Raw genomic sequence first — 17407 nt, forward strand, 5'->3', positions numbered from 1 at the left:
TTACTGTCAAGTTTATTTGACTAGAAAAGTTTATTTGTTTTGAACCAAGACAAAATTACCTCAACTTGTCTTCTCAAATTCAGTCAACTTCAAAATTTAATGCCCAACACTAACCTTTTCAAGTTAAAACAAATAGCTTATTTTTATGGTGTGATAAAAAAAAAAAAAAAAAAGATACAGTTGTAACTTGAAGAAAGCCCCTGAAGTCCCCAACACTTTTTTTCTGTCTTATATTGTTGCGCAACATGATAACTTTTGTGCACAAAGGATTAAGGACGTATCATCTTTCGGCCTTCAGGACTCCTGAATTTATCATTGTGAAAGGGGCATTTCTGCATAATAAGTGCTTTTACTTTTGATACTTTTAGTATGTATTGCTACTCATTTAGTTTTACTTAAGTAGAATTTTGAATGCAGTACTTTTACTTGTAATAGAATAAAGTAGTATTACTATACTGCTGTGGCATCAATATAAATTAAATAGTAGTGGAACAAAGATGGCTCTGCATACATTATGGACTATCTGGCTCGCAGGCCCATTTCCTGAAGTGAGGGGACTCTGCATGTGTTGTCGACTCTTTGATAGCAGGAACTCTGCAGCAGCAATAGCAAAACTGACCACTTCCTGCCTAATCTAAAGTGATAATTAGCCACTGTTTGAAAGCCCTTCTCCTGCGAAGTTTACAAAGGTGAAAAATGTTTTATTGTTCACTGTTACCACCCAGGTTTGAATTAGAGAACTGTGAGATTTATTGTAAGCTTTAAAATGTCAAGGTGTGAAGGCCAGAGGTCAGACGAGGAACCACCCTGGAATTCTTTTAGAAAATGGCTGCTGGTGGACCGTGTTCAGTGTTGTTGTTTGATTGAAATACAGCAGGCTGCGGAAATGAGTCACTCGTTGAAAGGGAGCTTCACTTACCCTCGGGATCCTCCCATAATCAGTATTATCCCTAAAAGAAAACACTTTCAGTGGAACAGTGCAATCAAAAAGCTGTGCAGCCATGTTAACTGCTTCCTGTATTTGGGAAAAACAAAAGAGAGCAGGTTTCACGTTCTTCTGGTCCGTTGCTTCCCTTTAGACACCGACATTAAGTGTGTGCTCAAAGGTAAAACAGAAACATTAGCAGTCCTAAAGATACTGGACAAGTCAGATAATCAAAGATAGATTGAATTGTTTTGAGCTGGGAACTTTGTCAGCGTGTTCTTCAGTGTGTGTATATGTTCTGTGTGTGTGTGTACCATATAAATAAGCTATGAATTCTGCCTCTTAATAGTAAATTAGTTAGTCTTTATTTTTTAACTGATGGTAGGTCTGCATAATCAGAGTCAGAAAATTTGCATAAGCTGAACTTTCTCTCAGGCCGGAGTTTTACTTTATCAGTTTTGCTTTAACCAGAGTGCTGAGCTTTACTGCCACCTACTGATGTAAATAATAAAAACAGATTTTGGACCAAATCTCTGGAACAAGTTTTGTTTTTGCACTTTCCATTTACTTAAGTGCTTGCATGATACATATATATAATTAATGAACTCTCACTGTGGGAAACATTGGAATTGCATCTTTAAATGATGAAAATTGTACTGCAGAGCTGAAAGCCTTGGAGCTGGAACAACAGAGATGCAGATGGATTTATGGCTGTAAATTTGGCATATTGATATTTGTTTGATATCTTCTAAATGTGAACAATGAAGTAGGATATATTGTACATTGTGATTTCTAAAAATTATTTGGAGGCTTTTGGAGGTTTTAATGTGGCAATAAAAGTTTATGAAACACTATCAGTTCTGAACTGTAACTAAATATATACCTGTCTATTTTACAGGTTTTGTAAAGTACAAATGCTATACATACAATTATTTATCACTCAGACTAACAAACTAAAAAATAGGTGTACTTTCACTCCTGCATTGTTATGGGACTATCATTTTTTTTTTTGCTGGTATGGGGATTTAAACTAGCAACTTTGCAACAATAATCCTTCTTCCTTCTCACATTTTAATTTAGAATATATGAGTGCATTTCTCCAGTGGCAGCAGACCAAGGTACAGATTCATAATATTGTTTACATCTGTCCCAAATACTTTGAAAATGCAGATAAGTGGACGTCAAGTTTTGCTCTAACAGGTTTCAAAATTTTTTTACAGTGTTACAAATTATCTTTAAGACAGAATAGTTGAATCTAGAAGATCTCAAGATTGACTCAAACAGCCCTAGGTCTTTCTGACTTTCACTTTCAGTTCACGTGTGGCCCCTATGACCTTGTGCATCCTATTTTAACATAGGGAATTATTATTGTTGTTGTTGTTTTTGTTGTTGTTGTTATGTTGTTGTTGTTGTTGTTGTTGTTATATTGCTGTTTATGTATTATTCGTTTATATTATTAGTTAATTGGTTAATGGGTGAAATTTTCTTTTTGAAATATTTTGTTTTTAGTAGTATTTCTTTTTTGTAGATTTGTAATTATGCTTTTTTTCTTAAAGCATGCAACCTAATATTTTACAAAGTAGTACTTCAACTTAAACTGTAACTTCCACTTTTAAAGGTCTTTTTAGAGACAGTCATCTGCAGATATTTAAATGTCCATTGTCATGTTGAACTTGAACTTCAAACTGGTGTGCAAAAGATGGCACAGTCATGCATTGTCATGTAGGGAGACAGCTGTAAACCAACACATGCCTTATGAAACAGCTGCTGCATAACAAACTACTGTATATGGCATAGGGATAGAGTTAGGATAGCCTAATCAAAGCTAATGATTGTGCAGATTTTCTGCCAAGAGGGTCTAGGCTATATTGCCTGATCATAAATAGCAACTATATAATGTTTAATTGTGACAAGATTAACCGGTCATTATATAGTTGAATTTATATGTTTGTGTTGTATATGTTAATATTGTTATTATTAAACATATTCTCTATTAAGGTTTGTTTTGTAGTTTATTTATTCAGGCATATATTTGACAGCTAAAACCGGACCTTCGCCTTTATAAAGAGTTTCTCCGTCTTTCGAACCGTCTCAGTTGTCGGTGAGGCCGGCGGGGCGGATCCCACACTAGAGTGAAAGAGAAAATAAAGCAACACAACAATAATAACAACTTGGCCGTTTCGTACATTTCGCTAACAAGCTCCCCCGTGGATTCATAACATCAAGGTATGTGAATCAGGAGTGGTTCCACCGAGGTAACGAGGCTCCCGGCCGGCTGCTGTGTTAGCACGCGTCGCTGTAGCTACAAGACAACCCATGCTAGCAGTGCGTGAAGATGCTAAGTCAGTAGTCTGTGCTAACCGTAGTGCGGCCAGGGCCATTTTATCAAATCTCGGAGATAACACCGACGAACTGACCGTCCTGCCCGACTGTTTGTGGGTTTCGGAGCCGGTGGATGAAGATACAGCTTTGTACTCTTGATTTATGGTGACAATATTTCGATAAGAAGAAATACAGGATTGAGAAACGTCCTTCTAGTTTACTCACAGTTGACTAAAGTTAGCAGTTGCTGTGATGAAATGGTTCTCTGTCTTAAGGATGTAATCTTACTAGTATACTAATTTTGTTACGAAGCTGTACTTCATATGTGCATTATATGTCGCTGATACCTAACAAAATGCAATTGTAATGCACCAGCCGTACTAGCTACCTAGCTGTAACTGCACTGTTTTGCTTATGCTATCAAATCCCGCCTCAACCGCTGATTTTACAGATATTACAGGTTTAACTTCTTTTTAACTTCTGAGACTACATAGTTAATCCTTCTGTAATATCTGTCTGTCAAGCTATTTCTTTAGGCCTACTGTATCATGCAGTCTGATATGTTATGTATAGCTGCAGGGTGGGAAATTAGTACGAGCCAAATGCTGGTAAAACATGAAAGTGGCTGGTAGAGCTCAGACAAAATATGATTTACGATTAGGGCTGGGCAATATATCGATATCATGATATGAGACTAGACATCGTCTTATATTTTTGGTGTCATTATATAGCATAATTGTTGTCTCTTCCTGGTTTTAAAGGCTGCATTGCAGTAAAGTGATGTAATTTTCTGACCTTACTAGACTGTTCCAGCTGTTCTATTATTTGCCTTTACTCAATTAGTCATTATGCCCATATTACTAATGATTATTTACCAGAGAAAATTCTGTCTGTCAGCATTTTGAAAAAGCACCAGTAGGCATCCTTACTGTAGTGTCACAGTTTTGATATATATCAATACTGGGGATATTTAATTTTGTACATATCACCAGGGTAGTTTAATTTACAGCAATGCATCATATATATTTTAAGATCATCATTTTTTGAGAATTTAGGGTATTTTATTTTAAAGACAATGTGAACATCAAAATATATACCATATATTGTGCTATTTCCTAAAAATATCGATATTATTCATAAGCCGTAGCGCCCAGCCCTATTTACTAAGGAGTGGCTGCTGAATTTCAAATTTTTTCTTTCAGTTAATTGTAGATGATTAGTTGATTTATCAAATAGTTAAAAATATAGCAACAGTTTACCGTTTCCTTCTTTTCAATTGTGAATATTTGGTGGTTCATTTGGTTTTCTGTTTCTATACTGATGTCTTTGGATTTTGGAGTTTTTGAACTGATGGTCAGATAAAAAAAACAGGTGCTTTAGGAAAATGTGATGGACTATTTTGTAGGGATGCTCCAATTCAGTCTTATCTCTCCTGACACCCCCATTGATAACTAATGACATCTGCTGATAATTATTACCAATCCAGTCATTTAAAATCTGTATGCTCTGCTGCATGAAATTCATTGTAGTCATTTTTTATGAAAGGTAACATGAGGCCAGGCATTTCCATAGCACTAAAAGCTGAGTCAGGGGCCTGCTGTGGTTGAATTAATGCACTGTATAATGGCATTGACAAAGAAGCGATCCAGAGTATCTGATTGGTGCATTTCTACTACCGTCTGGCAGTTTGTAGTTCAGATGATTAATTTAACTGATAAAATAATTGACAATTTAATCAATAATGAAAGTAATCATTAGCTGCAGTCAGTCGTCATCATGCAGCATTCATTGACTTTTAGTAGTTTGTCCAACGATAGTTTTGACAGTTTTCAACTCATGCTGATGACAGCCATTTTCAATTGATCCTGAATGTATAATTTTTGATGAAGGCATCTCTTTATTGCCACCTGAACTTAACCTCTCACATTTTAATTTCTAGATGCCCTCAGTGATGAATGCAAATGGGACAGTGCAGTCTGTCAGCCCAGATGTGGGATCCGCTCCAGGGTCAATGGGCAGTTTTGCACTCGGTGGACAGTCCGAAGTTTTGAAGCAAGTGCTGTGCGTCATCGATAAGAAGGCCCGTAACATGGAAAAGAAAAAGGTGAATGCTGTGTTGACAACTATTTTTTTCAGGATCCTTCCTTTATAACAACATGTAGCTACATCCCTGTTGTATAAAGTCTTTGGTGTGACAGGTGTCTCACTCAGAAGCGGTCCATGGATGACGTGCCCTCAAGGGTCTAAAGCATTGACATCAGGAATTTCTTTATTTATTAAGTGTTTATAGTTAATAACTATCTGCTTCATTTTGGATCTTCTATTACAGAGCAAACTGGATGATTACCAAGTCAGGAAAAATAAAGGGGAACGTCTCAATCAGGACCAGCTGGTGGGTACAGTTCATCAGTTTGCACATTAACACAAATAATCCTTGTATTTTTACACAGATTTTAGATCCTAGCAGTGTGTGAAATGTCTTTTTTCCCTTCATCTTTTTAGGAGGCCCTCTCCAAATACCAGGAAGTCATCAATAACTTGGAATTTGCCCGAGAGTTGCACAAGACGTTCATTGCACTGGGACAAGATGTAAGGATAGCTCGAGTTTTCTGAAAATGTTCTGTCAGGGTGGTGTCCACCCTCACTTGACTTAATGTGGCTTGTGTGTGTCATCGTTAGATCCAGAAGGTGGTGAAGAAGTCTGCGCGGCGGGAGCAGCTGCAGCGGGAAGAGGCAGAGCAGAGGCGACTGAAGACAGTTCTGGAGCTTCAGTTCCTCCTGGACCGGCTGGGAGACGACACTGTGCGGCAGGACCTGAAGCAGGGAGTCGGTGGCTCACCGCTGCTGACCGACGCAGACCTCACAGCTTTTGATGAGTTCTACAAGTTAGTGGGGCCAGACCGCGACCAAAACGTCAGGTTGGTCTGAGGCATTGATATCTGGATGAATTTAAGATGCAAAAGAATTCTGCTACTTCTTTTTTTCCTTTTTAACAAGGTTATCATCTTATCTCTACACTTACAGGTTGGCTGACCAGTATGAAGAAGCATCTGTGCACCTCTGGGACCTGCTGGAAGGGAAGGACAAGGCTGTGGTTGGAACAACATGTAAGTCAAATTTAACTTACCAAGGTTTGCAAGCAGTAGAGCTCAGTATTTTGGTTAAGGATCGCTTTGGCTAATGATTTTCTCCACAATTTACTGCTGCAATAATTAGTCAATGAATCAATCAGTCATTAAATAGAAAATCAATTGGCATCTAATGGAGAAAGATAAGTGATTGTTGAGTCTCATCCCCATGTCATCAAAGCGGGGAATTATTGGTTATCAGTATTGGCTGGGAAAAAAATCCACATTGTGGACCCCTGGTTTTGGCTCAACAATCAGCTATCTTACTGACCTGTGATTGGTCAAAATCTCCAGTCCTGGGCTAAGTTTTCTAAACCCTGGAAACGGAGACAAGAGAAGGAGCAAAAGTCAAGTTTTCTCTCAGATCACTTGCTTGATCTTTAAGGTTGTTATGAAACTTTTTCCCAGTGATACTAAATATTAACTGTCTACCCCATTTTTAAGTCATTCTTCAGAAGGTTGCTCCAAAAATCCACTGGTTCCTACTTTTCACATGTAATTATTTACTGGTTTTCTTCACCAACGATGATGATCTTATCCTTAATCAAGCAATTTGAAGTGGTTAGCTTTGGCTTTGTATTAGTCAAGAGAAGGAATAACTGTCAGATTGATCGGTATTGAAAATAATTAGTCTTTGCAGCCCTAATGTAATTTATAGCAAAAATAAGTTTTTTTTTTTCCTCAAGACAAACTGGCTTTATTTATATGCCCAGCTGGTGGTGAAAATTGTTGGCAGCACATATTATCACATGGCTGGTGCCACAGCAGTCATCAGAAAGCTTTTTATTGTGTTGAAGTTGGCCATAAGTAATTTGTCACATACTTTTGAGTGATCCCAAGGCGACGTAGATGAAGATGGCAAACGCTGTAAACAAAACCTTCTTGTCAGAAGGTGCTGTAGGCCATTAGCCAGTCTTAATATGTTAATGTAGCATGTCCATTGTATTTTGTTAATGCAGCATGTGTGCAGCTCTCTGATGTGAATAATCAGGGCTTGGGGATATTGGCGTACTGCATTCTCAGCAATCTGGCCTCAGGACTCGCACTGCTGCATTCTGCTTGGGGGCTGAGCGCTGTGGGCTTATCCTGACTCAGCAGCGGGGCAGGGTGCCAGTGGCCCTGTCGCCTGTGGTTCCACTGGTCGGATCTGTGGAGCCATATTAGGATACTGGTGACCCAGTTCACAGCAGTGACACCAGCCAACCCTTTCACCTCAGCGAGGAGGTCTCACTCGGTGACTCAGGGTGATATTTATTCAGGCAGCAGCCGACTTCTTGGCCTGAGGCACGAGGCAGTAAGGGAAGAACACTGACCTGCTTTGCCTGAAGAGCCAAAAGTGGAAATGCCTGAGTTATCTTAAGGGCTTTTCTAGTATTTTCTTGTAAATTACAAAACATGATTGTTCTAGTGGCATATTTCTAATCTAGTTGGGCAGCCAAGTAGGGAATTTTAGCTCCTATCAGGGGAATTAATGTTTGTTGCCATAGTTTTCAGTTCATAGCGTATTTTTTAAAAATCCATAATTAATTTGCTTACACACGACTTGCAAAAAGTGCAGCTCTTGTCCCTTTTCCCTTCAACTTCACAGAAGCCAGAATCTTCCCGTATGTTAACGTACGAATATGCTGTTTACATGACCCTTATTAAATGGACTGGTTGCACAGCAGACATTTTAACTTGTCACGGCAGGCCTTAATATCAGTAATTACTGCTGAGTACCAGTACGTGTCCAAGTAACAGTGGCAGAGAGCCAGCGTGCACAATAGAAGAACCTTCCCTAAGTGGAATGCGGCAATCATTAATACACCTGTGATATTTCTGGTATGACATGTCAAAGTATCTTCTGTGCAAACGGTCCATTTGGAATATTGTCATATTCAGAATAATAATGGAAAATAAGTGTGCATGTTAAGGTAGTCAGTGCGGAGTTTTTGGCTGTATAAAAGTGGTGTATTTGGCTTTTGATTGCCACAGTGCACACAGTCCTGCTTGCTATACTTAACATGGCTCAAGCTTATTGCAACTTTGTAAACATGATGATTGAATATCTGCTTTTGTGGCTTAATTTTCCAATAAATTGCTTACTGTGTTTTTCGTCTTATAGACAAGGCACTGAAAGAGACTTTGGACCAGGTTCTGCTGAGCGGGTACTTCGATCGGGTCCCATCTCACCAAAACGGCGTCTGTGAGGAGGAAGAGGAGGAAGAGCCAGCCTCAGCAGCAGTAGCAGCAGCGGTGGCAGCAGTAGCTGAATCGTCAGAAGCAGAAGAGCAGACTGTTGATCCAGGTCCTGACCATTTTCTCAAGTCATGCTGCTCGACGCTCCCTATTTTTAAAATGCTAATGTAATCAAGCTGTAACGGAATCAGCACTGCATTCTCTAAATTGTGTTTCTCTGTACAGAAGCTGAAATAATTGAGGAGTTCACAGAACCAATTGCGGTGCAAACGACAGAGGTGAGATTAATTTGCCCTTTCTAGTGAAACCTTTAAACTGATTATATTATTTTCTTAGTGTTGTGCTGATGTTTGTGTTTTTTTTCCCCCCTTCAGTTCGTAAACAGACAGTTCATTCCAGATGGCACTTACAGCGGCAGTGAGAAGGAGCAGGGGGATGAGTGGACCACGGAAACAGAGGTATGCTGCAAGGATGATGTTTTTCTGGGATTGAAGTTTCCTTTTTACCTCTTTTGTTTTGCCAATTATTTGTCTCTCTGATTACAAGTTATTTGTAAATCAAACTTTTATTGCATCCTTAAAGCAATCTGCCCTCAAATTACCTCCATTTTTAAGAGGGATGTTGCATTTTAAGTCGTTGATAATGTTTTAGCTGCTGGGGAAGAAATCTATATTACTGCTTTTCAGGAGGATTGTACCCTAATCTAACAAGCACATACAAAAAATATATATATTAAGGTAATTTCATAGAAACAACTGCAAAAAGGGATGCTGAAATCTTTGCTTGACTTGTAGAATTTGCAAATGAGGATTGATTCAAACTATTTCAAACTTGCCTAGAGGATTAATGCCTCTCTTTAGAGAGTATTTAGATTTGGGATATTTTTGTCATATGACGCCTGCATTTTCTTATGTCATATTCCAAGTGGTTATGTGATGTTCAGATGCATCATCTCAGATTATCATGACTTGTTGTTGTTTTTGGCCTTTTGCTTTCATTTGATAGTGACAGTGGGGATACGGACAAGACAAATATTTGTCAGATGTTTATTCAGTTGGCCAGTATTGGATTGTGACTCAGATTGGCAGAATCCTGCAAATGATTGTTGTGATTGCTGCAGCCACATGGTCAGAAAGTCCTCTTTCATAACATACAGTATGTGCAAGTACAGCTAACTATGTAGTCAGGAACATTTGTTGGCAACCATGACAGAATGCATGTTCAACGTTTTAATGGATCTCTTTTAACAGTCACTCCGTTGTACATGTTCATGCTGAAGCCAGTAGCCACTTTGCTTTACCTCACTGTTGTGTTTATGTTAATTATAGACTTGTTATGATACCATCTTTACCTTCCTGATACAGAGGTACTCTGCGTATCAGCAGATACAGAATACTTATCACACACGAGGGCGTTGTAAAAAAAAAAAAGTCTGAGTTCAGTGCACTGAGTAAAGATTAGGTTTTGTTTTCCCCACAACCCCAAAAGCGTTCAGTCCAATCTATTTCACAATCGCAAAAGAAAAACGACTCAAAACTCCAGGTTTTACTGCGGATCCCTACAAAAACAAACCAAAGCAAGAAATAAAGATTGAAATAATTGTGTGTCTATTCACAGTTCAGTTACAGATTATGTACAATATATAGCGGGTAATAACGCTATCGATGGTTAGTCAGGTTAGCAGTGTCAGCTCCACTTAAACGCTGGCAATTCCTGGAAAAACTCCCACTGGGAAATACACCTCCTGCTTGATTATTCCTCCTCCTGACACAGACTCCAGAGACCCTCTGCTTACTGCAAGCTGGCTACAATAATGCAGAACTTGCAACCCAGTTTGATGCTGAGGTAAAGCTGGCGTTTCTCTCCTCCACTGACCATAAAATTTGGCATATCAGACACTGTTGAGGAGTAGCAGGGTCTCATTTCAGGGCTAATACATTATTTGGTATCTGATCAGTGCAAAGACTTGTGTGCTCACTGATACCCGGTTCCCTATTTTAGGCAATATTGGAGACATTTTCCAATTCTGGTATCATTATTGCAACAACCCTAGATGATTAATCTACTGATTCAAAGCTGTGAAAATGTAAGGCTTTAAAAGTTTCTTCATAGAGTGGTTAATCCTTTTACAGGCACTACGCTGTATGTAGGCGGCTGTTGCTACAATGAGTGCTGTTAGGCAGGTATCCCTGTGGTGAGGTGATCCCTCATGATAATTCTGCACCCTGTGATTTTCCCTGACGAGTGTGCCGAAGATGTAGCCTTTGTCATGCTGGTCAGGTTTTCACTCCAGTTTGTGAGTTTATTTCCTGCCTAATAAACAGGTCTATCATAATTCAAATAAAGAAATTTCTTTACTGGAATGCTCATCATGTGTGTCAATATCAGTTGTGATATTTCAATTAACAAATGATGTGAATCTAATCCCACATGTAGCATCTAATGAGCACTAAACCAGTTTTCAGTTATTCCTCCTCCTGTTTTTATTGACCTATTGTGTGTGTCTTCCACTCTCAGGCAGTCAATGCCATGCAGCAGCAGCAGCAGCAGCAGCCGCCTGTGCAGCCTGCGCCTTCCCCTGTTGCCCTGGAGACCCACCCCTTGAACTTAGCGTCTCCTGTACCGCCTACTGACCCCATGGCCAGGAAGCAGGTGGTGCAGGACTTAATGGCACAGATGCAGGGAACGTACAACTTCATGCAGGTGAGGACTTTGTGTTCGGAGCGACTGTTTACTGTAGATGTTAAGCATGGTGGTCATCACGTCTCTGCTCTCAGGACTCTATGCTGGAGTTTGATGGACAGCCCATCGACCCGGCCATCGTCTCAGCGCAGCCAATGAAACCCGCTCAGAACATGGACCTACCGCAGATGGTGTGTCCTCCAGGTATGTTTTACAAAGAGAAACTCAGTTCTGGCGTCATGTTTTGTGTAAAAATGACTCTTGAATGCTTGAAGTGGCTTTTCTGGTTTACTAAGTTGTTGCACTCAAATCTTCTTAGTTCACCCAGAGTCAAGGCTAACGCAACCCAACACTGTTCCTGTCCAACCTGAGCCCACACAAGTGAGTGATTAAACTTGAACAAACAAGCATGATTGTGTAGCCACACTGAAGAAGTTTCAAACAAGAGAATGTTTTTTGCTCTCGGTGTTTGCAGGTTCCTATCGTCTCCCCGACTCCGCCCCCCATGTATCAGACCTCACACACGCCAGATCCTCGACCCTCAACAGAATCCATCGACCCCATCCAGGTAAGCCGTGCTGTTCTGTGACAGTCCCTTTGTAACTTAAAGGATTCAGCTTTCATGTCTTTGATTAGGGGTCCAAAACATGAATGAACTGATAATGAAAGTAGAAAAATGAGGCATTGATGTCGACACTCATATTGTGAGAGATTATTATGTTGTTATATTTTATATTTTTCAGTTACTTATTCAAATTTTTTGGACAATTGTGTGTTTATTTATGAAGATGAAAGCCTTCTTAACTGCCAGGAATACATTTCTGGTGGAGAAAAAGAATCTGTTGCATTGAGTATCTACAAATAATTAACAAATGAAATCAAATGCTTGTTCAGATTCTTGTGCTTGTTTCTTATTCTTTTATCTTTTTTTTATTATTATTATTTTAATCCAGGAAACTTTTCTAACTCAGGACCATTTTATTTGAGTAGTTGTGTTATTTGACATGCATTTTTTGCATTGACAGATTTGGTTTAATTAAAAAAAAAAGAAGGAAGAAATCTGTTGAAAGCAGGCATTGTGCCTGACGATTTAAAAATTGCAAGTCATTCCTCTGTTTAAAGCAGATGAGCCATGTTACTTTAATAACTACAGACCCATATCTATTTTGCCATGTTTTCCAGAAATATTAGAAAAATCCCTCCATTTTTGTAAGGCTCTGCTTCACCTGACTGACAGTCACCTCCGCACTTGATGATAATAAATTTACTTGTAGTATTTCAATTGACTTTTCAAATGCTTTTCATCTAGTTGACCCTCACATTTATTTGTAAAATGGTATAAATGCAGTTTTCATGATACTACGTACAAAAAAATGTAACCAGCAGAGGAGTTTGTGCAAGCAAGGCAGCATGTCCTCGGTTATCAGCTTGCATCATATTTAGTGAACACCTTCCAAGAAATGTTAAGCATTTGAATTGTGAAATCTGCACTTAAAATATACATGTTAAGAAATTTATGACCCTCTGATTTACTTCCTGCACCATGGATAAAAACGTGTTTATGAAACTTGCGTCGCGTTTCCTCTTTTCGACAGACCTCCATGTCCTTGTCGTCAGAGCAGCCTCCACCCTCTACAGCCCTCCCACCTGCCTCTCAAACGCAGGTTTTCCAGCCTGTTTCCAAAGCTCCTCACAGCAGTGGCATCAATGTCAACGCAGCACCATTCCAGTCAATGCAGACAGTAAGACCTTTGTGTTGACATTTCATCCTGTATTGTTCAGTCAAACTTGCTGAAAAGTTACTCATGTTGATATAAATAAATGATATGTATATTTAAGTTAAGTCAAAGACCAGAATATCTGCTCTGTCATGAAGATGAAAATGTCTTTGCAGGCCTTTGTGTGTCACTGTCAGTAGAATCAAAATAGAAATGCATCACTGACCTCCACTAGGAACCGCTAGTGGAGTCCTGAGGTGCCCTGTCATCATACTGCAGTTGTATTTGTAGTGAAGCAGCTTTATAATGCAGGAAGTAGTGAGTAATGGACTTTACTCCTAATGAGCCCGTGACCTTTCCTCTGGTTTTGGCTTCACCACAATGTGGCTCTTGTTCACCCCTCAGGTGTTCAACCTCAACGCCCCAGTCCCGCCAGCTAGTGAGACAGAGGCTTTGAACCAGGCCAGCCCATACCAGAACAGCTACAACCAAGCCTTCAGCAGCCAGTCGCAGCATCCTGTGGAGCAGACAGAGATGCAGTCAGAACAACTGCAGTCTGGTGGGCACATTTTCAGGATATTTTTCCTCATTATTTACTTACTGGATTTATTGTGCACGATTTTTCCTCCTGAGATTATGTTCCAATTTAACTCCTTTTTATTTAAATACTGTATGTTAGACCAGAGATTTACTTGAATCTGTTTTGTGGCACTTTATATTTTTTTAGTAGTTGGTGCCTTCCATTCCCAAGACCAGTCAGGGGGCCATCAGCAGCCTTCCCAGCAGGGCCCAGGCTTCAGCAGGCAGCCTCAGGCCTTCTACAACAGCAGAGGCATGTCTCGTGGCGGACCGCGCAACGCCAGGGGCATGATCAACGGCTACAGAGGCTCATCGAACGGATTCAGAGGTAGACTCACACCCCAGAGCCACAAATGAATCCATTAATTTAACTTAAGCCCTTCCAGACATGACACGTTATATCGGTGGCTTCTTCGGTCTGTTAAAGTAATGGCTTTTTGTCTGTTACATTACGGCTTTCAGACATGATCTGCAAAGAAGTGCCATCGCTGAGTTAGAAAGTGTTTGACATCAGGGCAAATTATTTTCTGTTCTTTATATCGCTATGCCAGTGATGGATCTTAAAATAAATTCTGACGCCCCCATTAATGATCCTTGTGAGTATGATACTGCTAACAGTGAAATAAAAATTCTCAATAATTTGGTTTTTATTACAGAACAGTGCTGCTGATTTTGGCATTTTGAATGAAAGATGTAAACATGTAGAGGGAGTGCTGCTCTGATTTATTTTTGATGTTCAAGATTTTTCTAGACTAATTTTACATGAAAGTAATCTCTTTACAATTTATTCCACTCTTCACAAATCTATTTTCTGGCATTGAAGGAGAAAACTGTAATATATTTACTGTAATAAATCATAAAATGATCATAAGTCATCAGAAATCAAGGAAGCATGCCAAGTTGTTGCTTCTCTGACAACAACACTTCAGCTGCAGTGTGCCCAAAATTTCTAATTTTGTGTTTTACGTTCATTAGTGTTGAAATTAATGCTGAATGGTCGCCAAATGTGTTTGAGTTGCAAGAAATCATTAATAATCTTGTAGAAGGTGTAGATGTTTATAACGGTTAAATTGAGCAAAATGGTAATGGAGTCTGGCAGTCGGTAAGACAGGCAGTCACTTAACTCAGACTCCAGTGTGTGTTTTCAGAGCACTGGGCTTTTGTTTTCAGGATGAGGGGCTTAACTTTACACTGAGACAACTGACAGTCATAAAGACCTGATCAACGTACAGTGTAGGACTAATCGTTACTTGTTGTTGCTGAATTACAATGTTGTGCTTGTTTTGCACTCCTGTAGTGTTTCTGCAGCCTGCCTGAGCTTGCTTGAGTCTGGGGAGGAGGGGGTAGGGGGGAAACTACTCACTTCAACCATAAATAGTACATTAAATAGGACTTCAACCCATTTAATGTACAGTCTATGGCTCCAATTCACTATTTGGACTGCTGTACTCATTTTTGCATATGCAATTGCCATCAATTGCCCCTTTAAAAGAATAATTATGTACGGTGTAGTTTAGAAAAACAAACATGCTTTTAATCCTTTTGTGCATATTTAACCTCATGCTGCTTTTGCCTTTTGATTTAACGGTGTTCTGATTCAGTTCAGATTTGTTAAATGTGTTTGTGGAAATGTGACTCAGCTCAACTTTGATTGCTGTCTTGACTTTTTCATGAAAGCGACGTGGGCACTTGATGACATGTAAAATTGCCATAACATTTACCTGAAGAGTCGGAGTCGGAGCTTGTTTTATTCTGCATCTCAAGAGACGCACTTTAAGTTGAAAATCTTTTATTTTCAGGTGGCTATGACGGTTATCGTCCTCCTTTTGCCAACACTCCAAACTCTGGTTACGGACCGACTCAGTTCAACACACCTCGGGATTACTCAAACGGGAATTATCAGAGGGTATGATAGAAGCATTCAAATCTCACATTGGCTTTGTTTATGTCATCTTTGCTGTCTGTTTAGAGTTTCTAATTGTCTTTTCTTTTTGTCTTCTGTTGCTGAAGGATGGTTACCAACAGAACTACAAGCGTGGAGCTGGTCAGGGACCCAGAGGAGTGTCAAGAGGCAGCACTCAGGCAATACGATCCTGAAAAGGCCTTTCATAATGACTGTGACTGACTAACTTGCACCACACTGAAAATTCAAAATTCAAGAATGCATTTGCCCCAGCTCACTCATGTCCTCTTTTGTTTGTTCTTCATCAGTGGTATTTTTCCTGTCTCTTAAAATCAAAGTAATGCCTGCTTTGATATTTGGAAATATTGAATCATTTAAAGTCTAACACACAGGCGAAGCTGTAAATCCAATCATTGATTTACACGAGCCGTGTGTTACAATATTCCTGTAAACTTGAAAGATTTCATAAGTTATTTTTTGTATAAAAAAATGCACCTGCCACTGCTGGTCCAATCCTTGGGAGTTTAATCCCTTTTCTCAGTTCTTTTCTGTCATTTTGGTTAAAAAAAAAAAAAAAGATTTTATGTTCAATGAGCTCCCGTTTCCTTGTTTGTAAATTGATGTTGCTTCAAGAGTTTCAATAAAGTTGTGTTGCATACCCATGCTTCAGCCTCAGTTTTCTGATGTACATTTAAACCATTTGTCATTTACAAGGTAAGGGTGCAAAATATCAACTATTAAATGCAGTGTATTATTTTCTCTTCCAATTATGACTTTGTTGTGTTGTGGTTTTATGGTCTTAAATTTTCCATGTTTTTTTTTTTTTTTCATGCTCAGTTTGTTTTTAGTTTAGTTCAAGTTCTTCATGTTGTCACAAAGCTTCAGTCAGTATTTGAATCTTGATGTCTGCAGTTTCTCAAGACAGTTTACGGGATGCATAATGGAGAGCATGTGTGGTGTGTGTACGGGAAAGAGACAAGGTCGTTAACCACATCTCAAAAATGTGTGGGTTTGATAGACATCACATATTTTCCTCACAGTTAACATCACTTGTTCTTAGAAGATACCAAGCCCTTAACCTGAACCCTCATGACATGACTGTGTTTCTCTTAACTACTAAGAGCTAGAAAGCTCATTTCTTTGTCAGCGTGTGACACAGCACCACCTCGTGGCTCATCACAGTACAACTACTGACATCAAACTTTATTGAGACTTCCTGACATTAAAATAACAAATACCCTTTGAATTTTTTGCATAAGTTTTTAGACAGAGTTTCTGCTATACAACTTTTCATATTAACTTTAAGTTCAATATATTGTTCATGCTGTCGGGAGGTATTTTGCCCGTATAAAATCTATAGCTTTGTCAAAGACAGACGTGTTTGTTCTGTGGCTCTCCCCTGAGCGAAGGTTCGCAGGCATTTAAAAATAAATAAAAAATAAGTAAACGTACATTCAGACATACCAGGGAACAGCCATTAAAAGAAATTAGAGTCACAATTTGTAAGTGCATATATTTCCATCCTTTATAGCAACATATGTCCTTCCTTTTTTTTGTTATTCTTATGTACTGTCCTAAGCACAATTCATTCATATCCTGCCTCTTTGTTAGTATTACCTTATGCTCAGGGCACAAAATTAGCACCAACAAAGTGCGGGTAAAATATGCAGACTGGCAAAAATAAACAATGGTAATCCTGTGCCTGGGGAAAAAATCATCATTCACTTGCCATTTGGCCTGTGGACAAAAAAAAAGTTAATTTTGTACCCTCAAACAAAAAAAGCTAACATGCCTGTCACGAGTTTCAAATAGATTTATTTGACCATCCAATCAAATATACTGACGAACTAACTATCAGTAAAGTTGCCGATTAAATCTATCCACTATTTTAATCTTTTAAGTTGTAGGGACCTTCACCTGATAGACAACTATCAGGGAAAAAACATGCACTGTTTCCCTGTGGCCGTCGCGC

At 39.1% G+C, this 17407-nt stretch overlaps 1 protein-coding gene across 2 annotated transcripts; it reads left to right on the forward strand.

Moving 5' to 3' along the window:
• Positions 1 to 2994: 2994 nt before the first annotated feature.
• Positions 2995 to 16099, forward strand: caprin1b (cell cycle associated protein 1b). 2 transcript variants are annotated; one of them, XM_084733314.1, is made up of 18 exons: positions 2995 to 3151; positions 5187 to 5351; positions 5577 to 5639; positions 5750 to 5836; positions 5927 to 6165; positions 6272 to 6354; positions 8480 to 8662; positions 8779 to 8831; positions 8928 to 9011; positions 11071 to 11256; positions 11331 to 11439; positions 11555 to 11616; positions 11711 to 11803; positions 12831 to 12977; positions 13359 to 13512; positions 13681 to 13860; positions 15332 to 15438; positions 15543 to 16099. In XM_084733314.1, exons 2-18 carry the CDS (start codon positions 5187 to 5189, stop codon positions 15627 to 15629), a joined length of 2082 nt encoding a protein of 693 aa, XP_084589440.1. In that variant the 5' UTR covers positions 2995 to 3151; the 3' UTR covers positions 15630 to 16099. The 2 variants fall into 2 exon arrangements, with proteins under 2 accessions (XP_084589440.1, XP_084589441.1); XM_084733315.1 differs by having other exon boundaries at positions 13684 to 13860.
• Positions 16100 to 17407: the final 1308 nt, after the last annotated feature.

This window comes from Lutjanus erythropterus, chromosome 13 (assembly GCF_056507025.1).
Source record: "Lutjanus erythropterus isolate fLutEry1 chromosome 13, fLutEry1.hap2, whole genome shotgun sequence".
Lineage (NCBI taxonomy): Eukaryota > Metazoa > Chordata > Actinopteri > Lutjaniformes > Lutjanidae > Lutjanus > Lutjanus erythropterus.